Source organism: Scardinius erythrophthalmus (genome assembly GCF_964197995.2).
Source record: "Scardinius erythrophthalmus genome assembly, chromosome: 12".
NCBI classification, from domain to species: domain Eukaryota; kingdom Metazoa; phylum Chordata; class Actinopteri; order Cypriniformes; family Leuciscidae; genus Scardinius; species Scardinius erythrophthalmus.
Genome location: NC_138232.1, coordinates 8,349,675 through 8,376,308, shown reverse-complemented (window position 1 = coordinate 8,376,308; position 26,634 = coordinate 8,349,675). Strand labels below are relative to the sequence as shown.

The following is a 26,634-nucleotide window of genomic DNA, read 5'->3' as shown; positions in this document are numbered from 1 at the left end:
GGGAAGCAAAACAAGCCCAATTAAAGCACCCGGGACCTAGAGAGCAGCCATACAGGTGTCAGTGATTCACACACACTTATGCACTGTGGAACAAATTCTACTGGGTTATTGTGTAGACAACTGTTTTTACTTGTTTACACATATACACCCAATCCAATAAAATGAAAATAAAGGTTGCAAAATAAGGCACTTAGGATCGAATGCGCTCTTCACGGGTGATGTAAGTATCCATTTACTCTGGAAAGACACATCAGTTGTAGTAGAATGGATGGTGAATACTGACTGACACTCAAAAAATTTGAGATGAAGCAGATCATGAGAGCTGGGTATATTTTTGATATTTGAACACATTATAAAGCCTTTCAATTGAAAAATATCATTCCTGAGATTTACTTATATTCTCAAATTACTCAGATTTTACAGCAGGTTGCAATTCTAAATGAACACACACACACACCTACACACTCGTATTGTGTTTTCATGTTTTATGGGGACTTTCCATAGACATACTAATTCTTATACTGTACAAACTGTATATTCTACCCCATTACACTAATCCTACCCCTTAACCTACCCATCACAGAAAACTTTCTGCATTTTTACATTTTCAAAAAACATCACTTAGTACAGTATGATTTATAAGCTGTTTTCCTCATGGGGACCAAAAAAATATCCCCTCAAGGTAAAAAATTAGGTATTGGATAGAAATGTTGAAACTTATAGCCTGCTGTATGTATTTTAAGTTCTTTAGTATTTTTTCTTTTTGCCCTTTCATTTTTGTATATCCAAAATAAATGTAGAAATATATTTTTAATATATTAACTATATTTGAATATTGTCTTTGGTGCAAAACACATTTACATGGCTTATGGCAAAACATTATGCAACCAGGCTGCCTAAAAAGAAATACTTTTATTTTTTTTAAAGATCCTTTTTTTTTCTCCTTAAAAGAAGCTTAAAATGTATCTCTTACGTTGTCTCCTGCAAGCAATACAAGCTCTCAAAGCTGAAAGCATTTTTTCAGTAAATGGAATTAAATGGATTTCACAGAAATGAACCCTAAGAAAATGGTAATGATTTCTGCTGCTTTTTCCTCCGTTTTATTGCTTGTTTAAATAATGTTTTAAAATTTTTTAAGCTGCTTATTTATTTAGCACAACCCCTTGTCGCTAAAAAGCATTTTTCTGTTATTTTGAAGCTGTAATATGTGTGGATGTTCTCTGGTTTGTGGAGAAAATGCTCACTCCTGCTGCTCTTTAGAAGCCTGATGACCTTTAGAGCTTTTTATGGCTGCTGCAGACTAAGTTAGTTAGTCTCAATTCTACTTCCTCTGTTTTTACTTTTGCTTTTGCAAAATGTTCTATATCAGTTGTGCAGAGATCCAACGAGGTGAAGTGCAATAGGCCTACTTAATAAGTTGTATTTGCACAGAGCCAACAAACATGCACAAACCAGCAACACCTTAAGTGATATGTGACCCTGGACCACAAAACCAGTCACATGGGTCAATTTTTTTAAATTGAGATCTATACATCATTTGAGAGTTGAATAATTAAGTTGCCCATTGATGTGTGGTTTGTTAGGATAGGACAAATGTTTGGCCGAGATACAACTATTTGAAAATCTGGAATCTGAGGGTGCAAAATCGCCTTTAAAGTTGTCCATTTATGTTCATGATTGTGCATTCACTCGCAAAAATAAACGTTGGATATATTTACGGTAGGAAATTTACAAAATATCTTGTGAACAGAAATAGACTTGATCTTTACTTAATATCCTAATGATTTTTGCCATAAAAGAAAAATCTACCATTTTGACCCATATAATGTATTGTTGGCTATTGCCACAAATATACCCTTGCTACTGGTTTTGACTGGTTTTGTGATCCAGGGTCACATATAATGTACAAGTGTAATTAGCTGAGGATGTAGGTGTAAAATTATGGAGAATGACAGACTGTTTAAATACAGTAAAGGAGCAATTCATAGACAAGATTGATTTTCCCAACAACAAAAGACTGCAAATGTAACAGCACAGCAGCATTATTATATTTTAATGTTATCTTCAGCCACGTCTCTTCAGCTTTGATATTATAATCTCTTCATAATCATTTGGTAATATTCAGCTATTTTGAGAGATGGGAGAAAACATGCCCAAGCCATTGCATTTGTGTATGAAAGTAACAACATTTCCTCTTTGAAAATGATCAGAGATGATCACTGGAATGTTTTCAATGAATGCATTGTTTTTTCACTGTGAGAATTATGATTTTACATTATCATTCAGTAATCTTATTTAATATACCTCATATAGTGACAGATTGTTTTTTTAAATGTTGAAGAAACATTACAATTTTAATTAATGCCTATATGTTTAACAGATTGATCCAAAATAAGCTTTTGCTCGGTACATAAAGGCCCAGTTTCATAGAAGCCTTGTCTGTGAAACCAGGGGCAAGATTTATTTTTTTGGTCCCATGTCTCAAAACCTAGAAAATTGTGCGGTTATCCGAGCAGGTTGCATGAGCCATCTCAGTGTGTCACCTCACATGAGGAGCCTCAAATCTCAACTGAGAGGCGCTTACCACACGTCTAATTGCCTGAGCGTTTTCCGTTACAACTGCGCTGCCATAGCGAAGGTTAAAAACAGACCACAGAGGTGATGGAAAGCGATGAACGCGTGTCTTCAAACCATTGTTCTATATCAATCAACGGCGATTCCATTACAGTTGCCGTGGTGTTAGTTGAATTAATTGATATGTTTTGTCTGCTTGTGGTTTGACTCTCTAATGGCTTACCAGTGCTGGCCTGCTCAGTGCCACCAGCTAATAGCTTGTTTTGCAAGCAGGTTGGGTGTCTGTAAGTGGAGCGTGCTGATCGCTCTCTTTCTCTTTCTCTCTCTCTCTCTCTGTCTGTAGGCAACACGCTGCAGACTCCCGTGTTCTCCAAGCAGCCAGGCAGCATTGTGTTTCCAGTAGACTCCATGGAGAAGAACAGAGAGGTGGTTTTTAGCTGTGAGGCACAAGGTGACCCTCCTCCTTTTTACAGGTGAGCTCACTGCCAACTTTATACCGCAAAAACATTGTTTGGTCGTCTGCATCACTGCTTCGGTAAATTGAACCTCAGTCCATTTTTTTTACGATTTCAGAAACGCACAGGCTCTTTTGTGCAAATGCACATTGGCATCAGCAGCACCATATGCGACATGACATGATAAGCACTAAAAATCTTTCTTTGAGAGTTTTTGTCTTAATCGATTGGTTTCTATTTCTGCAGCATTGCACTGAGTAGCCCCCACCCAAAGTGAAATCTCATTGGTCCAACATTTTTCCCATCATAGCTGGAGATTAAACATCAAACAGGTTTTTTTTTTATTTTTTTTTTTAGCAAAAATAGTGACCGTTTTCTGACAGATTTCCACAACTGCCATTGGTCAGCCAAACAGATACAGTAGTCCCACCCCAAACTCACTCCACTGGTTTGGCCAATGTTCCTGTGTAGGCGTTTTCATAGATTACAACGTTTCAGTAAAAAGTATGTAGGTAAATAAAGGAAAAGATATAAAATGAAAATTAAAAAAAAAGATATAAATGAAGATTCATGTAGTGAAAAGTGTGGACAATTTGTTATTTGTAATTAAATGCTTAGTTTTACTTTTAGTTCTTACATTAAACATGTTGAATCTACTTGACATTTTTGAACTAACAGACACATAATTATTGTGATATACTACTGTTAAAAAGTTTGTGGTGGGTAATGTTTTTTAGCGCAATTTTCCACCGGACAAAATTGCGATTGTTAACTCAACATTTCTGTTCTGTCTGTGCGCACCAATCTTGCACTTCTATCTACTCCTCAACCAGACCACCTAGAGACTTCGGGTTTTTGGCATTATGTTAAGGAAGGTCTAATCTCGGGAACGCACAAAAAAAATCCTGGGGAAGATTTACTATCTCTTAGTGTTGTGATCCCATGACATGAGAAAATTGCGCTAAAACACTCACTGAGTTTTTATTACTTGTTTGTTTTACCAAGGCTGCATTTATTTGATTAAAAAAAACAAAAAACTTTTGAGTATATTTTAAAATAGAAAAAGCCGCCGCTCATCCGTCAATAAAGTTTTGTAGTGAGGTGCTGCTAAACTAAATCATCATTGAAAATTGTAAAAATACAGCAGCCGCACACTCAAAAGTTTTGAGTATATTTTAAAATGTAATTTATTCCTGTGAAGGCAAATCTGAATTTTCAGCAGCCATTACTATATTCTTCAATCTCATATGATCACAAACTTTTGAGTGGTAGTGTATTGTTGAGCCGTTTTCAAGCAAATGCATAATTATTGAGATATGTATTTAAAAATATTGTCAAAAGACTAAAAAAATATTGAGAAATTTTTAGCTACATACTGTATTGGCCTGACTCTGTTTTCATTCTCCTTCACATTTTATGATTTATTTATTTATGGTGAAGTATGTTCTTAAGAATGCTAATGTAGCGTCTGGCCTCTAATGAACATGTTCCCCTGACGCTGTTCAGATGTGCTGTAGAAAGTTGGATCCTTGTGCAGTTCCAGAATTGATCAAGCTTAATGGAAAAGCTAATCAGTAGCTTCCTCTTTCCTGTCAGGAAGGTTGAATCATGGAGCCTTTTGATGAATGTCCTTCTCTCGGCAGCTCGAGTGTCCATCACTTTCAAAGTGCATTAAGTTCAACCTCCTGAACTACTCCCATCCTTCCCTAGTGCCTGTGCGCTATATTCCAAGTTAGGGTTGTTAAACGTACCTTGATTGTACCAGCATTTCTACAGTACCAGTAGTACTGAGTACCAGGTATATTCGGTAGCCGCTGATAGATGCTGCTTTCGAAAGCACTCGTTCGTGTTTGTTTGAGTGCTATCTGCGTGTCAAAGGTTTCTATTTAAAGCGTGTTTTTACAAGCGTTGAGCATTGTAGCCAATCACAATCATATCTGTTGAGCGCAGGATCAAAATGGCCAATCAGAGGTGTCGGTTAGTTGTGCTCATTTTGTTAACGAAATCCATGACGAAAAATTTTCGTTGACGTCCTTTTTTTCCATGACTATGAGAAAATGACGAGACGACACCAATATCATTAAACAGTAACTGTGACTATCAACATGCTATATCGTTGACGAAAAAATACTAAATGTTGCAAAAAAAATAAAACTTGACCAAAATCACTGTTTTTGTCCAAAAAAAGAGGATATTCAGTACAATATTCAGCCCGTTCTCATCCCAAGGCGTCATATACTGACGCTTTTGACATTTCGTCTACATCGAACGCACATGGCACCCTTTAGCGTCAATATGAGACGCAGATAGATATGGGCCAGAAGGCGCCTCCTAGTGGTCTAACACTAACCCTACCCCAGACCTAAACCTACCCATAACCGAACAAAGCTCTGTGCATGTCATATTGACGCTAAAGGGTGCCATGTGCGTTCGATGTAGACGAAATGTCAAAAGCGTCAGTATATGACACCCTAGGATGAGAATGCGTTGCAATATTACAGACTGCTGTACAAGCCTTTACTACAAGCTTTTAGTACAAGTCTTTTATGCTGTTGTTTTAATAGAAAAACATGTAATTTCCAATTATTGGAATTTCTAATTAGGAATTTCACTGTTTTATTTAAGTTTCTTGTTTTACCAGTTTTCATAATTTAGAGATGTTAATTTATATGATAAATAGCCTATAATAAATCAAGAAACTAGATGAGGTAAAATAAACCATGCGTATGAGCTGACAATCTCTTGATTTATGCCTATAGGTGAAAGTGCAATAATTCTGATTAAATGAAAATAAATATCTCAAATGACAACAATTGTTGTGATTTTATAATTTTGTGCACAATTATCTTGATTATTAATACAACCATTATGCAGCATATTGAAAATGTGACTAAGTTTTCATTGACTAAATCTAGACTAAAATGCTCAGACATTTAGGCCTGGTTTCACAGACATGATATGTCACTGTAAGTTGCTTTCAGTTAAAAGAGCTCAAACATTCATTTGAAAAAACAAGTCTTAAACAAGGCAAGGTTGATGATAAAAACTAAAAAGTACATTTGGCACGGGTCTAAGACTAAGAGGCCATTTACACAACACCGCTTTCAACTAAAAATGGGAATGGGCCATTCATTCACTCAACAACAGTGTTTTGGCGGCCTGAAAACACAAGCTTTTAAAATCTGTTTTCAAAGTGCAAGTTTTTGAAAACAATAAAGTTATCGTTTCCATGTAAACAACAAAAGCACGAATTTTTTAAACCGGTGACGTCATGCACATGCGTATAACTTGCTCAGTCTATAGCAAGGGTGCAGCGATTTGTATTATTTTGAAGCACCCCCGGACGCCGCCATTGGCTAACGGAACCCCACCTGCTGTTAGCATCCCATTGACTCCCATTCATTTTGGCGTCACTTTGACAGCGAATAACTTCACATCTGAGGCGTTTAAAGACTCCATTTGTCCATTATTTATTTCTAAAGAAACACGAAAATGTATAAAAGGCTCCATTACCTTGTAGCTTACGTTATGGCCCTGTAGAAGCAGTTTTTGTAAAAGTAGGCTAACGATTGCGTCACAGCCACGCGACTCTCTGTCGCACAGTAGGAAATTACCGTATGGACAGGAGGAGAAGCTCGCGGGCAATCGGGAGGACGTCGAGGCAAAATGACAAAGTAATTAATCAGAACACCTACAAAAAGTTTCTCCTGCTCCAAGATCATGGACAGCTCCTACTCACGCTCTCCGTCTCTGCAAGATTCGGAAGGGAATGATTGAGATTTCGCTTGGCACAGCCACTTGAAGACAGACGGTTTGCTCACGTCACATCTACGTCGTCGAGCTCAGTTTGAGTCTGCGCAGTACGCTGGACCCCCAGGAAGTAAAAGTTTCTAATGGGCTTCACTTTGTCTCCGTTGAATCCAATGGGGTCGCTGTGTCCATTTCTTTTACTGTCTATGGTCTATAGGCACGTAATGTTTCTTTACAAAGTGACATCGCCAACTACTGGCCTGGCATGCATAATAGCGTTTTTAGTCGTTTTGACAACATTTGGACAAGCAAAGGAAAAACGTTTCTGTTCTCAGCACATCGTTGTCGTGTAAATGTACCCCAAGACTAAATTAAAAAAAGAGCTGACAAATTTAACACTAAGTTTAACACTGCTGAAAATGCACAAGGTTATGTTTTTTTTTTCAGCGCGAGCTGAACGCTCATGAATCCTTTCATTATAACCAACAAAGTGTAAACACAATGTAAATGAGATCCATTGTACAATTAAGACAGCTTTTTAAAATTATAATTAGAGTTATCGCAAGAGTGCAGAATTCAGTGAGCCTAAGTCATTATAAAAGGAGGGCTCTTCTCTCGTTTGCTGTTTATTACCCATTCACAATCTGAATACAAGTTTAGTTTTTCATGCTGCTAAGTACGCTGCAAAGTTTCTGGATTGACAACCGTATTTAAATGTGCAATTGAATTGGAAACTGCAGTGATTGACAGGGATAACCAACGGACTACCATTTTTTAAAGTGCTTAATTCATCAGTTTTTGTCTGCTACTGAAATTGGTATTGAGAATCGTGACATTTTACTGGCATTGGTACTGACTACTGAAATTTTGGTATTCTTCTGAATCTTGTCAGTGAATTGGTGGTTCACAAAATGATTTGTTCATGAATTGGACTGATTCAGTTGTTCAATTCACTGAATCTAGGTAATTGCTCACAGGAGGTGAACATTTTCATGAATAATGGCTTAAATTTCACTCTGTTCCATATAGCTATTGTATTACTTGAGATGAGTTTAAATATAGTGCCAAATATAGTCATATGGACCCCATTTTATACTTAATGGTGTTTTGCGTCCTTTTTGAAGCTTGAAAGCTCTTGCAATCATGTAAATCATCAATGTAAATGCAAATGTTTGGTCAGAATCTTTTTTAAATGATTATTTGGAACGACACCAGGTTATGACGGCAGAATTGTACGTTTTTATTTAAACTACCCCTTTAAGCCCATGCACAAGCCCGGAGGATAATCAAAGTTGTGATTGTAGCTTTTGAGCTAAGGCATCTGGTGTGTGACTACGTTCTTGAAGAAAGGTTTTAGTAATGAATGTGTTACGCAGAAAGACTTAAAGTGTGCAACAGATCCTCAAACCGCCTCCTGTCTCCTGAGCCAGGTGGTGTTGTATAGCACTACGTAATGTCTGTTTGAGCATGAGCGCGTAAAGCATGTGCTCAGCAAATGGAGCGTCTGGTTAAAGCTGTCAATGCCGTGAGGTGTTTGATGTTGTGATCCTATGTAATCATACTTCAGTACTATTATTTTTATGTCAAACTACACTTTAAAGTGAAAAAGTGCATTTCTACCTGATCTGACCTATAAAACGTACCTTTGTTGGTGTAGGTGTCAGGTGTATTTGGCCATATAGAATCATTTTTGGGACTTGAATAAGTAAGGTATATTATCACAAAATAAACCCTAACAGGCTGATCGCTGTACATTCGTTTTTGTTTATTATATGGATACTTATAAATAAATGGACATAACATATTTATCTGAGTTGCAATTAGTTTATTATGTGAGAAGAAAAAGTTGAAATTATCTCTCTTATGTATGAAATCACGCCCAAATAGTCGTACAGTTTACTGCTTCAAGAATATTGGCAAGGCAAGGCAAGTTTATTTATATAGCATGTTTCATACACTATGGCAATTCAAAGTGCTTTACATAGAGAGGAATAAAAATAATCACAAAATCAAAGCAAGGAAAATTCAAACAGTTATTCAAAAGCTTTACATAGAAAGGAATTATAATAATCACACTAGCAATTCATAAAGCGTTGCATAGAAAATAGACACAAAATAAAAGCAGGGGAAATTAAAACAGTTATAAAAGTAATTAAAAGAGATAAATGATACAGTTATAAAATTAATTAGAGTAAAATGAATTAAAATAGTCAAAAGATGATACATAGAATAAACTTCTCATCTGGCAAAACACCGGTGTATCTTATTTTGACTCTGAGATTTCCCCATGACGGTCAGTATTCTTCTGTGGATTTTCAGTTGGCATATATATAACTCTAGATGTCTCTAGAGAGATCAGTTTTCACCTCAATTGAAAAAGGTGAGCACTTGCATATATATATATAAAAATTTGACTGCATGATTTTTTTGATTGACCAATCAGAATCAAGAACTGCTGGGAGCCGTGCACAGTTGATTTAGATGTTCACAAGTGAAGGACATTTTTAGATTACTTGACAAAACCTTTTTTCTATATTTTTTATTTTATTTTTTTTTATTTTTTTTGGATATATTTTTTATCTATTTTTAGTTAGTCTCAAGTTAGATATCAGCACTGTCACATAACCATTGCATATTTTCCATGTCGGAATCACATATTTTCCATGTGGTATATATAAAAGTTGATATATTAATGCATGTTTAATTTAGTGAACATCTTGTGAGCTTAAATTGTATCACTCCACGACACCTAATTATTTTTTAACAGTATTATTTTCTACATATTAATTTCATAATATTAATAGAATATTTGAAGTGTCATTTTGTAAATAAGTAAATTACATTTTTAAAGAAATGAATCATTTTATTCAGCAAGGGCGTATTAAATTGATCATTGTATATAAATGTATGATGTTACAGAAGTTTTCTTTTTCGAATAAATGCTGTTCATTTGAACTTTCTTTTCATTTATTCATTAAATAATCCTTAATTATCCTTAAAAAATATGTATTGTGGTTTCCACAAAAATATTAAGCAGAGCAACATTTTCTTAATGGTAATAAATGTTTCTTGTGCACCAAATGAGATTGATCTCTGAAGGATCATGTGACACTGAAGACAGCCTTGGTAGGCATAAGAAACATCAGTAGCTCTTTATTTTACAGTCCTGTTCCCCATGCACATATGTACTTATTATAGTTATACATCAACTGGGTTAGCCTGACTTCGTCATACTCATATTCTAGTCAGAATGTGAGTCTGATACCGCTCCATAGAGATCTGATTATGGGGCGTGTCTCAACCGAACCAGGGGAAAAAAAAGGGGGGTATGGCTACCGAGCCCACAGCCCTCTCCTCAGACTGCACGTCATATACGCATATCTGACTTATTTGTGTGAACTTGTGAAATCTCATATAAGCATTTATTCTATCTGACTTATTTGTAAGTGTGAAATCTCAATTCTCCAGCTGCAGTCGTCTTTGTTGTAAACTAATTCAAATCAAGCGCTCTTTGTTGACGTGGGTGATTACGTAACCGCAGATCATCTGTCCATCATCGATTACAGCCCGCCCTGGCAATTTGATTGGCCCGGCCTTTTGGGAGTCGGGCATAATTACTCCTCAACGGATCGAGTCCAGACCGAACTTTCCGACCAAAAAATGTTGTGGGCGGGGTTCGGGCTGGCACCCAGGCTACAACTGGGTAATAACTAGGTACTAACTCTGAACCTACCCTTAAACCTAACCTTAACCATGTAGTTACCTCAAAATAATCAGCACTTTCTTAGGTAAGTACACTGTAAGTACACGGAAGTCCATGTACTGTAATATAAATTGCAACCAAAATCTTTCAAAAATGTTACTGACTCTTGAACAGTAGAGTATGGAGGAGGGCTGCATGGTATCGAAATATCGCAAAAGTACATACCGAGATATGCATATCGCAATACAATAACTGAATGATTTTAATACTTCAAAAGATTATGAAAAGTCTAAGTTTATCTTGACGCGCAGACAGCAGACTGGATACATGACTGTTACATACGTGTGACATAGGCAAGGCAAGGCAAGTTTATTTATATAGCACATTTCATACACAATGGCAATTCAAAGTGCTTTACATAGAACATACTTAATGTTATTAGGTGAAATAAGCGTAGTAGGGCCTGCTCACATGCACTGGAAGCCGCCTCTCAGACAGCACTTTTAGCTCTCTTCTTGGTGAGTTTTCACGTAAACACAGTCAGTTATGTCTTAAGTGGAGTAAACAGCTGAAAAAGAAAGCGTGTGTAACAATATATTGGATCCGTGCAGCTTTTAAAGCGACATCAGCCTAATAAACCTGCTTCCGTCTGTGTGCTTAATGTTAATCAAACAACAATAGACAAAGAGATGATTACTCACTGCTATTTCACTGAATAACTTTTGTAGTTTTAATAAGAATCAATGTCTTTAAGTAGTTTTCAACAATTTCTGTTGTTGAAACACTGTTGGTTATATCATTTTCAGTCTTTGAAATATATTTAAATATAATTCAAATCAATTTTACACACCTAAAGCATTATTGTGTCGCATATCGAATATTGCATTATTTAACGAGTTATCTCATTGTACCATCTCCTCCCAATACTTTAAGTTCCTCTCTGCTCTTTCACTATCTTTTAACTCTCATCAAAATACCAAGAATAAAACAGAAAAAAGGCATGTTATATCATTGCTTATTGAAAAGCCCCGTTAACCTTCCATGGTCTGCCGCTTTGTAACACCTATTCCTTGTAGAGAAGGTTGGAGCGGCGGTGTAATTGAAGTTTAACAACTTATTGTAAATTATACCGCTAGCTTCTCTTCATCTGAGGGCGACAGCTGCTCCTTATACTTCAGATGTCCCACCTTCTCTCTCTGCAGCTTCTCATTCTAATTCACTTCTCCTCTTTACCTCACTTCAAGAAGCTCATCTTAAGACATGAAGGAGACTAGAGAATGCTATAGAGTATCCTTGCATCACCTCGTCGTGAAGTTGAGGGAGAATTGTCAATCAAAGGATAGCCTGTAGCCATAGTTACAGCAGCAGATGGGAAGTGGCCATTTTTTTAACGGTTACACAAAGTTTCTTGACATGCTGTCACATAGCAGCATTCTCATTTCTATGCTGATAATTGATCTTTTGAAATAAAGTTGTTACATTTTTCGGGAGAATGCGGCGGTATTTCAGGCCCCCATGATGAAACATGAACGAAGCATTGGCGTAGTGTGAAAATGCAAATGTGTCACAAAAACTTGGAGATAAAGAGAAATAACACAGGCTGTCTGTGACACGAACTGGATGTTTTGTCACCCAAGATGGGAACTGTAGGTGGTGAAATCTCAATTTCTTCCAAGGACAGGGGGTTATTAATAACTGATGACATCCATTCGTAGCCTTTTCTTGTTTCGATGCAATGTTACGTTATATAATTAGATGTCTTAGAAGCGATGTATCATTTGGGACTTTTCAGCCAACATTTCTTTTATGAGTTTGATTTCACATGATGTTGTCATTATTCTTAATTGCAAGTGTGCTTTTATCCTTCACAAATCGCCAAATCAGGAATCTCAAACAAACAAGAAATAACTGCTCGTCCCTTTTTCTTTTCATCAGCCTCGCTAAGATCAAACGGAGCAGAGAAGGGCACTTGGAAACTAACAGGAAGGAGAAATCATCTTATTATTGAGCCTGAGATTTGGAAACTCACCACTCCTATCAATTACTGGCGTCTCTAAAGACTGTGCAGTATCGTTCACTGTGGCCTACAAATATGAAATATTTATTGCGTTTTTGTATTTGAAAACACTTGCAGAAGCAGTGGGAATGTGCGGGTGTCTTTGATTTAGAGGTACTGGATTCAAATAGACTCGAGAGCAGAAGTCCTGAAAGAAGTGATGTAGGGCTACACCCATATTATTTCTGCTATGCTTTGCATAGACGCGCAGTCGCTTCCTGGTGTGAAGAGTTTGCAAATGACCCTTCTCTCAGGGGGCATTAGAGAGATTCTGTTTTTGTTTAGGAAAATAAGATGCATCTGTATACAAATTGGAAACAGACAAAGAAAACAAGATGTTGTGCTACAAACACCATTTAGGAAGGCACAGTGTGAATGTACCACATGCTGAAAGGGGCGATTTAACATTAGATTTCTCGCTAGTTAAAGGGATAGTCCACCCAAAAAATTTTAATTCTGTCATCATTTACCCACCCTTATGTCGTTCCAAACTTTATGCATTTTTTTTTCCTGCTGCACACAGAAGAAGATATAATGAAGAAAGTATTCTGAAACTGTTTTTTGTCAATGGGATCTAAACTGTTTAGTTACCAATATTCTTCAAAATATCTAATAAAGAAAGAAACTCATACAGGTTTAGAACAGCACAAGGTTTTTTGGGTGGACTATCCCTTTAAAGGCCCCCTCAAATCAAAATAAAACATTTTAAGCTTTTAGTATGAATATGTTAGCCTTAAGGTTATGAATAAGCTGGTGTGTTCCCAAACAATGACCAAATTCGCATTTAGGAGATATAAGCATTCAAAACTTAGTCTCTCACTTCCGCTAAAATGGATCACAGATTTTAATGACATCACCGTGGACTTCAGCTTCTCATCACATCTTCTGTCCAATCAAATGCTCTCTAGAATCGAAAGCGTCCCGCTCCCTATGCTATAAATACCACCTGGCCAAAGCGACCGTTGACACGTCACAAAGCAATATGGGATGGAGATGTGTGTTTGGTTGCTCAAACGCTTGAGTTTTATTCCTTTTTCCAACTGTACCTAGGTTTCGCTTCCATGGTGCTGGCATGTATGACTTACAGTCTGTGAGGTAAACTAAACGCTATTGGCTATTTGAAAAGGGGAAGGAGCCATTCAATATGTCCCGCCTTAGTCAGATTGATCTTGCTCTATTTGTTTACCACTATCGCATGCTGATGATGTTTTATTCTTCCATACTGACTTTTGTCGTAGCCTACAACTCAATAGGTGTCATCATCGTACAGTCTACATACATGTCGCACGGTACCTAAGTTTATTAGATCCATGTCGTACAGTGTGATTTGTATTGCGAGTGCCAGAATTGCAATCTGGGATCTGTCTGTTGCAAGCATAAGACAATAGAACATTTAACATATACCAGTTGTCAAACTAAGCTCATGCTCCACTTGTCACCATGATGGCACCCCCCCCCCCCACACACACACACACACCACCACCACACACACACGCATACACACACACACACAAAAACATAACAGAAACTCTTCTAAATTAGCATAGCAAAGCATTAAACACTGCTTGATCTGGCACACAAAAAAAACTTAAAAGAAACAAGTTCATTAAACTCAAAATAATTAAACGATTACTTAAAATGTGTCAGTTTCGTGAGCTCAAAAGAAAAAGAAAGTTCTAAATACTTTAAAGTTATTTTTTTTTTTTTACAAATTTTAATATATGTCTGCCCTACTCAAACCAATTAATTATTTTGAGCATTTGAGTTTACAGTGCAGCCCTACATAGATCTCTCATAAAACACTCACACACATAACCTCATAAACGCAGTATCATCCTCTTCCCATTACCACAGTTAATGATGAAAAGAGAACGATTTTTAAAAGTCTGGTTTATATGTGGGTTTTGTATTGATTTGGCAGATTGTTTTATTTTAATAAGGCTGTTTGAAGGGTTGGAGAATCCGCTGATATCTTAAATGAATTAAATCCTTAAGTAATCTCAATAAATTCCTAGTAATCATACTGCATGCTATAGAATACAGAAATGCTTACTTCAAATATTAGTTTTAATTGTTGCTCTGCCGTGATAAAGCTCACATTTGATGCTGTATGACTTTGTGTTCAACAAGATGGATGGTCACAAGCCGTGCCATTCTGGGCATTAATCTTGGTATGGGGAAAAATACAGGCTTCTGAATTTATCAGGGCTACAGATGGTTGCTTTTCATTTAGCAGACACATTTTATGCAAAGCACTTTACAGTGCACTAATTGCAAGGACAATCCCCTTGGAGTTAGTGTAGTGTACTAAGTGCTTTACTCTGGAGTCTAATAACAGCAGTGCATCTCAGTTACTCAGTGCAGTTCACTGGTTGTTTTAATGTGGGATCTCACTTAGAACTTTTGTTTCACCAGCCCAGATTTGTACCCACATGTCTGATGACAGCCGATATTTGTGCAAAACAACCTGCTTCCGGCCATGTGCTTTCTTATTAAACTTTATTAGCTCATATTGACTGCTATGTTTTTAAACCTGAAGATTTACTTTTTACTTTTTATACTTTATATATTATGCAAAATTTGCTAAATTAAATTGTTAATAAATAGTAATGTATTAACTATTCAGAGATACATTCTGTATATTAATTCAACATAATATACTGTACAGTAGTCCCAAAATATGTAAATGAAGTGTCCAAATTCTTCCAATTCTTGTGAACATAGTTTCTGTTGTCTTTTAAAGTCCCCCTGTAGTCAATAATTTTATCCTTTACAACTCATTTTTGATCACCAGAATGACATATTTAAAAGTTTTTTCCTTAATAATAATTTCCTTAAAATAACTTGAATGTAACTCTGCACCCTTGCCTCATTTAGTATACGTGGTTCTATGAATATGAAAATCATCCCTGCCTCCACTCACTCACACCAGCTCAGAGATCCACTCGTTGACGATCACACGTTGACATGATTGGTTACAAGGTAGTTTGTGACGTCAGAAACACCAGCGATTTCAAACAGTGTTTTTGAGTCTGTCTTTGATTCAATGCAGTTTTAAGGAGAAAATACTCAGCAATGGGGTTGTCTTAAACTATATCAAAAACACCGCATAGACATATAAACAACATTAAAAACTTAAATTTTCACCACAGAAGGTTTTTAAAGGCAACATATCATGCTAAATGCACTTTTTTAGCCCTTAAATGCATTTTGTTGTATATTTGGAGTGTTTAGAAGTACAGAAAAGATGAAATTATTCTCTTCAGGTGCTTCGTTGATATCTTTATATTCTGTTTTGGTCATATTTTTCAACCGGTTCAGATTTTTCTGTTATCTATGACGTTTTTTGAACTAATACGTCACAGTATTTGCAGTGGAACTGCCAAATAAGGACATTGACTACCGGCCCAACACTTCGAGCAATCCGCCATTATTATTTCTCGCTGCAATTTTGTATTCCAAGCTAAAGGGTGCAGAAGTTATGAGAGGGTAAGTTAAAATGTTCGGTTGTTGGATGTAGTAACCCACACGCTTCATTACACCGTCTAATTTAGATGAACTGCCGCGCTTGTGACAGGAGCATGTTTAACTGAAAGAACGAGCAGAGAGAGAGACCCGGTCGCGCGCGCGCTCACTCTCTCTCTTCAGAGCCAGGCGAAAGTGTAAACAAGACATCACCGTCTCCAAACTAGACGCTGTCTTGCTCTCTCTCCCTCGGACATATTAATAAAAATAAATCGACACGGTGGTAAAAGGTCGGAAGACCAAAGTTTCATGTGTAAATACAGTAACATACCATTGCAATACATCCATACAGAGTCGTCTTCATTTTCATCTCGCTCCGGCTCCGACTCTGGCTCGAACATGTAAGGCTGGCTGGACAAGTCTTCCGTTGTTGACATTTTGTTAATAACGTGTGTATAAAAGTTTCTGTGCCGCTAGATAATCCTATCTCTGCTACCAGACTACAAAAATGGCCGAACGGGGTGGAGTTGAACCTCTGCAACCTGGAGAGGGGGCGGGGTATGAAGTGTCTCAATATTATTTAAAGAGACCGCACCAAAACGAGTTGCTTTCAGAAGCTCATCAGAAAAGGGGTAAAAAAGGGGCCTGTGGAGCTATAATAATGAGGAATTCAGACCCAAGCATTGCAGTTCCGCTTTATATAGACTACAAATGTATGATTTATATGTAAAAAGGAACAATTTAAAAGCATGATATGTCTCCTTTAAATGAAAATCAAGCAAAGAAGTTTTTGTTAAATGTTTTGATTGAAAAGTGTGCTCTGTTGTCTTATTTTAAAATATATCACATTTGGTGTGATATTTTATGTAATGTTTAGACTAAAAAGTGTCCAAATAGTTTGTAGAGCATATATAATATAAAAAATATTTTTATTTTAATATTCAAAATTATTTTTATTTCAGTGGTTGCTTTTTCATACTTCAGGAGATTTTTAATTGTAAAAATATTTTATGTAAAGTATCAACTTTGTCTCAGATGTTTCTTCTAAATTGAATGTCCTATCACCAAGGCTGCATTTAATTGATCACAAAATACAGTAATAATTGTAATTTTGTGAAATGATTGCAATGTAAAATATCTTTTCTATTTTAACATATTTTAAAATATATATAAAAAACAGCATTTATTTGAAATAGACACTTATCACTTTTGATCACTTTAATTCATTCTTGCTGAATAAACGTATTATTATTATTTTTTTAAACTTGCTGATCCCAAACTTTCGGTAGTGTAAATTATGTATTTATAAAAATATTTTAAATGCTCTTATTTTTGAGAATAACAGTATAGAGCTATAACATTAATAAGCCTTGCTGTGACAGTTTCATCATGGAAGGTCATGATGAGAAATGTCTGAGTTCATATTGAAATCTCTGAACTGTAAACCCCTTTGTCTTGTAGGTGGAAGCTAAATGGCAGTCTGGTCAATCCTAAACCCGGCTCCCATCACAGCCTTTCTGGAGGCAACCTTCGCATCAACCATCTCAATAAAGATGAGGACGCTGGGACGTACCAGTGCCTTGCTTCCAACTCTTTCGGGACTATTGTCAGCAGGGAGGCCAGCCTAACCTTTGCCTGTAAGTCACATTCTGATCTCTGATCACACTTGCAGCACAGATAAGGTCCAAACAAACAGGACATTGCAGACCTGACAGCACGGACTGCTACACTGGCCCTTGTACTCCTCACTGATAACATGATCAAAATGAAAATGTTTTCCCTGAGGAGAGCCTGGTCGCTTTCTCACCCTCTCTCATTCTTGTTTCTCTCGCACTCTGTCTGTATCTCACACATACACACAGGTTGTTCATGGGCAAGATTCAGTCATCATTTACATCAGCTGAAAATGAGATATCAAAAAATGAGATTCAGTAAAACACATTCAGACCTTGTGTTCCTTGTTGTGGCTGTTTTTAAAGCTACGACTGGCATGTAATTGGTTCAAGCTCCACCCTTTCCACACAGCCTTGAAAAAGCCCTATCCAGCCCATAAAATAAGGAGACCATGTTTAGAAAAGCAAACTAGCTGTCACCATTACAGTATGTTCTGTTTATTTTAGTTTTCATGGACCTTCTATTTGTTTTCGTTTGTCACATGTGTTCCTAGTTCTATTTGCCGCCACTGATCAGTCACCATGGACACCTTCATAATCACCACAGCTGTTTGTCATTGTGTCATCGCCGCTGTGTATTTAAGTTCCTCCTTTTCATTCAGTTGTTGTCTGGTATTGTCCGTGTTAGCACGCTGTTTCGTACGTTGGCTGTTTATTCTTAGTATTAAATCTTATGTTATTGAATCATCGTCTTCATCTTCTGTGGAACTAAGCATTACACTTGCGTACTAATTGTATAATTTCTGCAGTATATGCTGCACACTATTTGAATTTTCTGTAAGCATAGAAAACCAGATTGACCTACTACATAATGTGCAGACCACTCTGTGTGAAATACAGACTTTTTCATAATTTTCCTCTTTTTCAACTTTTTCCAAAATTCTCATAATTTTTTTTAACAATTGTTAATTTAGCAATTTTCACTCAACATTTTAAAATAATAGCAATTAACACTGAGCAAGTTTTTATTTCCAAAATTAAAAATGGTCTGCTCACTGCCTTATAAAGACATAGTAAGTCAAATTTAGATACATTTATGATTCAATTTTCATAAATGTATTATAACTTTTCACACTTGGGGCACCAGTCAGTACAAAAACAAAGTTGACATACCAGCATTACTGCTGTACCGGTAGTACCGAGTACCAGGTACAGTACATTCGGTACACGCTGATAGACACTGCATTCAAACGCTCTTGTTCGTGTTTGTTTGAGGTCAAATGTTTCTATTCACAGCGTGTTTTTTCTTAAGTGCTGAACATTGTAGCCAATCACAATCATATCTGTTGAGCGCATAAACTCGCTAGTCAGCAAAACTCAAGGTTTTGTTTTGTGCAACGTGAACTGCATGCTCATGAATTCTTACATTTTTAACCAACAAAATGGAAACGTAATGTAAATAAGAGATCCACTATACAATTAAGACAGCTTATTTTATTATAAGTTTTTGAGAGTGAAGAAAACTGAGCTTGCACTTTAGAGATTGAAGTCATTATTAAAGGAGGGCTCTTCTCTTGCTTTCTGTTGCACAGTCACAGTCTGTATACAAGTTTAGTTTTCCATGCTGCAAAGTTTCTGGATTGACAACCGTGTTTAAATGCGCTGTTGAATCGGAAACTGAGATAATCGACAGTAATAACCAACGGACGGGACCAAACGGGACAAAATCTGGTAAAGAACTTAATTCGACAGTTTTTGCTCTAGTATGGAAATTGGTACAGAGAACTGAAAGTGTTTTGCTATGACTATAGAATTTCCCCCATCATGACATTTAAAATCACACTGATTGGCTGACACGTCTTTGCATATGGCACTGATAGCAAATGACAAACAAGCCTTTCCGAATGAATTCTGTTCCCAGCAAGGCCACTGCCTGAAGACGATGGCACTGCAGGGCAGGGAACAATCCAATTCTGTGGGGAGGAAGTCCGCTGTCATCGTAAGACGATTGGCTGACAGATCCATCAATCGCTGGTCTCTGACCTTACTAGGCTTCAGTTGTTGTCGTGTGGTGGGGGCACGCGTCTCTGACTGCTCCACATCCATCTTCTTTATTACTCTCTCCATAGCTTAATTAACTCCGCCGCATGATGGAGTGGTGCAGGTTCAAGAGAATAATTTAAAGGGCAGCTGATGTTATTAGATGGGATATTTTCTAATTTGGTATCTAATGCGGGAGAATTTGTAGGAGACCACGTTGTGCATGAGAATGCATAAAGGTGAAGTCAAGAAGTCATATTTCGAACTTGTATTAGTTTTAATGCTGTAAAGTGGATGGTGGAAGATGCTGATTTCAGACCGCTTCATAAAGTAGCATGGAGAAATTAATATTGGAGGTTTGTGGCTGTTGGTTCATATGTATAACCTTTAAGGTTGTTTATATGCTAGTGTAGTTCTAAAAGTCGACCAAATTAATGTATAAATTTTTTTACATTTACGCTTTAAAATTACTAAAAAATATTAATGACTCATCTTGCATTCACAGGCGAATCCATTTTTTTTATCTAATAAGCTAGTGAGCTAGATGGTATACTGAGCATCTTTCATGGATATATACTACTCATATTTATCTCATAAGGAATTTTGAATTACGTAATTAAATATAAAAATAATATATAAACGTGTAATATAAAACCGGAGCATATATCATTCCTTAACAACCTGAAATTTAGAGTTCATAGTGGTTCTGTTCATGCACTGATGTTATCATTAAAAATTAGGGTTGCAAAGGGCTGAAAATTTCCGGTAATTTTCATAAAATCATGGAAAGTTTCTGAAAACTTTGCAACCCTATTAAAAATTAATTTTTGTATGGAGAAAATGAATGGATTTTTAAACCAGACTGTTCTGGTTTACTCTTCTTTTGTTATTTTCAAAAACTTGTTTCAATTATAAATGCATTAACACAGGAAAGAAAACTGTTAGTGAAGCCATTTCATGGGGTTTTTTTCTTTTATATGTAATTGTATATAATTTGCACAAAAATGTGTGTGTTTTTTATGCAGACTTTTAGCAGCGTTCTGTCAGGACTAGCTTTAGAAATAATAGGTGGCTCATAAACTAGTTTGCGCCTCTTAGAATGTATTTGTCTCTAAACAGCTCTGCCTTTTCGTTTCAAATAAATGACCGTGAAAATCACTTAATTTGTGAAAATACATTTATGGTTACTTTAGTGTAAGCTTGTACGGTGCCTTTGTGTGCTTTCAAATTATCAAAAGTACTGGTTATTAAAGAGACTTTCATTGGTAGTGATAAAATGTTTTCTTTTTCACTCTCTCTGAATAGGATTGGATGAATTAAGCAGAAATTGAAAGGGTTGTCAGTAGATGCATAGGAAATGAGAAAAATTGTCAGTGTCGATGCACCAATCCCTAAAGCAGTAATTGCATTCTGGGGAATTGCAGAATGTTTTTAATTAAAATGCCACTGATAGAGAAGGCTGCGTCTTAATCATATTTCACATATGTACCATCTTCTCATTTTCATATCTGAGTCTTGAAAAAGACCTCACTCTAAATGTGCAATAACAATTAAAGTTCTTTTTGACTTGGTAAGAAATTAAACTGTGTGTGTGTAGCGTTAACAACATGTTGAACATTGTGGTGACAGGTTGAATAGAGTATTTTGCAGTTCAGCTGATGTTATTTGATGGGTCAGTGAATGCTGAAGACATATATATAGTGAAGATACCAGGTGTAGTTGTCACAATGGCTGTATCTCAGTAACGATGAGGTTTGGAGTCTGATTGCATAAATGCTTGTTTTCTTTAGAAGTAGTTTCAACCATCTTCAAAATTGTTTTAAATTAGAATTGTTTTTGTGAATGTTATCCACTGTACTAGAACTAGACTAGACTGGACTAAACCACAGTGTTATACATTAAAGCAATTGTGAACTACTGTATATCATTTAGTCTAAACTGTATTCTTCATAAGTGTCAGGTTTATATTGAGGCATATTTACATTTTTATATGTTCCAGTTTTATACAGTTCAGTAAATACTAATTTCATTGACTGAAACATGGGTTTGATATTTTTGTGTGCTCTCCTTTTGCTTTTTTATGAATCATTTCCATTTCATAATTGTTTTGCTGTTTAAATATCTAGTTCAGTCATTAAACTCCAGAGTGCGCAGGCTGATCCTTTATTCCGGGGACACACTTAACGAATAGCTGAAACATTCTAAGACTGAACTGAACACACTTATAGACTGTTTCCAATGACTGAAGCAGATTTTTCAACACTGACTGAATGCAACTGTCACTGACTTGACGCTTTTGGGCATCTTTAGTCGTAAGTATCAAATTACATTTATAATCGACCTTACAGTCATTAAGTGTGTCCCTGGCTTTACATGCAATCTGCAAGCAATCCTATTATTACTGCATGGCACAAGCTGATTGGCCTTTGTTGTTTCGGCAGCCAATGAGATTGCTTGCTCTACATTTAAATAGTCTGGTTCAATGTCTGTTGTAGGCTAGTCGTGCAGTGCGCTATCAGAAACCTTCCCTCCGCCTTCCCCAGCTCCACCTGCCTTGATTTGCTATGAAATTTATGTATGTCTTTTTATGCAGCAACAGCATATCTTACATTCTCATAGTCTCATCCTCAGACATCATGCCCATGGACCGCTGGCTAAACATCTGATGCATAAGGCACACAAAACAGGAAAAACTTTGTGAGTTTCAAAGTCGTCATCTGATTGGTTGATTTCTACAGGATTCCCGGAAGACGTGTGTGTCAAAAAATGTTATGGTCCGCCTGGAAACATAGCCATTGTGATGCGGTCCTTGTGGCGGTCCTTGGCCAATGAAAGCTGCCATACAGTTTAGAGTTCACAAAGAATCCACAAAGAATTCATAACACGTGTTCTCATTATAATTTTATGTAGCCAGATTTGTGCTGCACATGTTGCACTTAACTTACTGTATTTTTCTTTTCGAAGTGATTCCAATTATATTTTAAGCGATTCAAAACCACCATGGCAAACATCGAGCATCTGAAGTTGCTCAGCTGAATGAAATAATCCATTATTTGTCGCTTTAATATATCATCCTAATTTTCTTATCAGATCGAGAACCATAACATTGCCATTTATCGGCCGATACCGCTATGGTGGCCAATATATCGTGCATCCCTAGTCCAGACTTTCTGCTGTCAGTCTGAAGGTCTAGCTACGTGAGACTAACATGCTCACATTTAACATTGCCATTTTCAATAACATGCTAAAACTAGTTTGAAATATTGTTGTAAATCCACAAAGTAGTCGATAATACATTTCAAATACTGATATATTGTGTACAATCGCTTTTCTTTTAGTTTAGATAACATAGTTTAGATAGTTAAATTGGTGTTCTTCTCAATTCATTTTCAAAAAATAGTTGGTTCCCATTGTGACAACTTACCCCATGTAGTGTGCCAACATGCCCCACTGTTAGTTTACACATATTAATGAACTAAACTTTTTTCTGATCAATAATTGTTAGCTTTTTTTTGTAGCCAAGAATTTGAGATATGTGACTAAAAAAGAGAGAAAGAGAGAGAGTGCGAGAGCTGTTAATCAATTATTTGAGGAATTTCTTTTTATTCTGCCCCAATTGACAGTGAAAAACAGCTGGGGTTCCTCTGCGAGTCTGATTTGAGTATTATTTCTTCTTCCTGTAGTGGGTGGGTCACGGGTTTCACCAGTCTTTATAAAGACGCGACAGCTCACTAGGACCATAATAAGTTATGCTGGCATTTACAAATCACCCATGGTTGGGGCACTTGATAGTCAGGTTCATTTAGATTACTGTACAACCCATCAGAACGGTTTTGCAGAGCTGGAAGTTCTTCAGTGGTGTCGTTTTTCTTCATTTCAAACTGTTATGAATTGCAGAATAGGAAAGTGCTCATGGGACATTACATCATTGGCAGCCTCCTGTCTTCCTTCTTACTCCAAATACATACCTGATACTTGGGTAAATATACAAACTGTGGATACACTTTATTTTAAGGTATCTCTGTTGCAGTGTATTTATTTAAATACTGAGTAATATTAATTAACAACATTACTATAGGGTTGGGGTTAGACATTTGGTTTTGGGTTAGTTGCATGTTATTATGCATAATTCATAGTTATTACTACAGTAACTACATGTAACAAGGACACTGATAAAGTGTTACCCAAACTGCTACTGATTTGAGATTAAATAAATTCCCATTAAGTGTTTTTGGGTAAAATGATATACTGTAAAAAAATATGGACGTAGTGTCCATGACGTCACCCGTAGGTTTCTGAAGAGCATTTTTGAAGGCCAAAGCGGACAGAGCCGGCCGTCGCCATCTTGGCAGCGCGTCACTCCCGGATATCCGGATTAGCTGAGGTGACGTGACGGCTAACAGACAGCAGACAAACGGCTAGTAGTGACAGCAGCGGCTATCCACCTGTCACTCAAGTGGCCACGACCTTAATTATGCAGAACGTTACTGCTTAATATAATTTAAACGGATGAGGTATAAAAAAAATTCGCCCCCCTCACAGTTGTCTTAGAGGTCAAAATTGGAACTTTTTGTACAAGGCTGTAAACACATTTTTTTTCTGTTGTAAAGTTAGGCATATTAACATGGGGGTATATGGGATTGACTCTCTTTTGGAGCCTGTCGATGAATTGCAGTTTAAGTCACTTCCGTGTTGGATTCAAGAGAGAGACCGGAAGATTGCCGCTTTGGTAGAATTGAGAATTTCTCCATTGGAATATAGCAACAGTTTTACACTGTATAGCATCATGGCTGATCTGAGAATTGAATTGCTTTTAGAATAGAGTGTGTTTCAGGGTTTATCAAGTTATTTGCATTTCTGCGGCATATGCATTTACAAAATTTTCAAATTATTATTATTTTTAATCATTTTGCAAGGTGTTGGGGCCTTTGCACTTAACTATAATATTCTTAAATGCCCATATCTGATTCTAAGTTGTGTACTTTACAGAGTTAAAAATATGCGTTTGTGCATCAGTTTGAGCGCTTGATTTTTAATGTAAAATTTGTGGCCTCAAGCCAAACCAGTTGAGAATCACTGATTTAGAGCATGCATGTGCGTGTTAAATGCCTGTTTACCACATTTTTATTTTATAACACTGCGTTTCCTTAGCCTGAACTGTTTAAATGAATACCATCTGGATCCCCCCCAGCCCCAACTGTTTATGGGGATGCGTGTTTGTGTATTCTTTTTAAAGTTGTCTCTTCATGTGAGCGGTTGGTGCGGGTGCTTTTATGCCGCTTTTCTTCAGGGGAAATAAAAAAGTGAATGGTTTCAGCTGTGTATATTAAAAGAAGCATTTGTTTAAGTACTCCCCTCTTCCTCTCTGTCTATTTCAGTTTCTTTTTGAAAAACCTCAGGTGCGTGCTATCCTGAAGGAAACAGCCCGCTGAGTACTTTAAACAACAATAGTCCCTTTGCTCTTTTTGCTGTGTGTTTATTGAGCGGGGAGCACCACTTGTAACCCCCCCCCCCCCCCCCCAAAAAAAAGGCAGATAAAAAACACTATAGTGAGATCAAGATTGGGTTTGTCAGTAGCCCAAAAAAGGTAAACCGGCTGCAATCAAAACTGGTGCGCCCCACTCTCGCTGTGGACGACCATATGTCCCCTCTCAAAATCACTACGGCTTTTATCTCTATCCAAAATATCCCCAAAAAGACACTCTTTTCTTTTTTTCCTGTCTCAAATTAATTCAGTACCTTAGATGTTGAATGTGTTTGTCCACTTTGTTGTTGTAGGCTCTCAATTTTATGGCTTCTGTTAGTCTTTTATCTAACATCCTGTGTTTCATTGACATGAAAGTGGCAGTCCAGCCCTTTGTTGCCTTCCCATCATGTTGAGGTAGAATCCAATAGGGTTATAATCATGAGTGCTCAAGCGCACACTTTTTGGTTTGCTGCTTACTGGCCACAGTCCAAGTAATACCGCCAGAATTTCCTTTGAAGTTTAGTTAATGTGTAAACTTCAATTAGCAGCACATATTTTTTATATTTCATTCTATTTTATTTTTAATCTTTGTTAAAGCGGTAGCGTTCAAAAGGGTGGTGAGCTCATGCAGAAGGAACCTGCACTTTTTTAAATGACATCGTTTTTGTTTTATCTTAATTTTTTCCCTTTTGTTTGTCCACCTGCCAGTGGCTCCACAATGATTAGTAATGAAAGAAAGACTCAGTTTGATTGAATACACTGCAAAGCCTGTTCCTTCCACAGTTTTTGCACGAACAGATACTAAAGCAGAATTTTTGCAATTTCCTTCCAAAACAAAGACTATAACATTGTCACATTAATATGAACAAATGATGAATAATTTGCATGCCTCATTCCCGGCTATGCCCTGACATTCATAAGGGTAATTAGCTTGCGAGTATTACAAGTACTACAAGTATTAACAGTCTGTCAATAAGCTTCATACAATTCATAACACATCTGTGACTTGAATTCATTTAAGTGGTTTTTGGAAGCTGAACATTTGGTGGGCTTTTGGGGAAAAGGCCCAGCTGTCCTGATACAGATTGTTAATGTTTATTTTATTTTTTAATTTAAGCACTTGTACTTTGTTTGTTTTTTTATTAGTAGTACAAATTGGGAATTTTAAAGACACAATAAGTTGGACCAATCACTAAAATCAGTGTGAGTTTCATTCCTAACCCATTTACCATCATCGGTTGAAAAATAAAATAACCAGCATGGTTTCAACAGCTCATTGATGCTGATTCTCTGTCCTAGTGAAAAGCAATTACATGAATTACTCCTTCATTACAAACTGCTTATTGCAGAGGTGTATGAGCCTTTACCGCAGTCTCATAGTAATCTGTGAAAAATGCACAAGTATTGCTTTCCTTAATAGAAGACCAGTGTTTCAAATTGCAGCTGACTCCCAGGGTTAAAAGGAAATTTACATTTTAAGAAATAATTAGCCAACATGACGCATCCTAGCT

General features: G+C 36.7%; 1 protein-coding gene across 4 annotated transcripts in view; it reads left to right on the top strand.

The window, feature by feature from the left end:
* Window positions 1-26,634, top strand: part of cntn4 (contactin 4) — a 155,666-nt gene that overhangs the window by 42,266 nt on the left and 86,766 nt on the right. For 2 of the 4 annotated variants that reach the window (XM_081381410.1, XM_081381411.1), the window contains exons 3-4: window positions 2,918-3,047; window positions 17,465-17,640. In XM_081381410.1, the coding sequence (XP_081237536.1) occupies window positions 2,918-3,047; window positions 17,465-17,640 (306 nt within the window). The remainder of the gene's footprint in view (window positions 1-2,917; window positions 3,048-17,464; window positions 17,641-26,634) is intronic. The other 2 variants (XM_081381412.1, XM_081381413.1) reach the window with 1 other exon arrangement.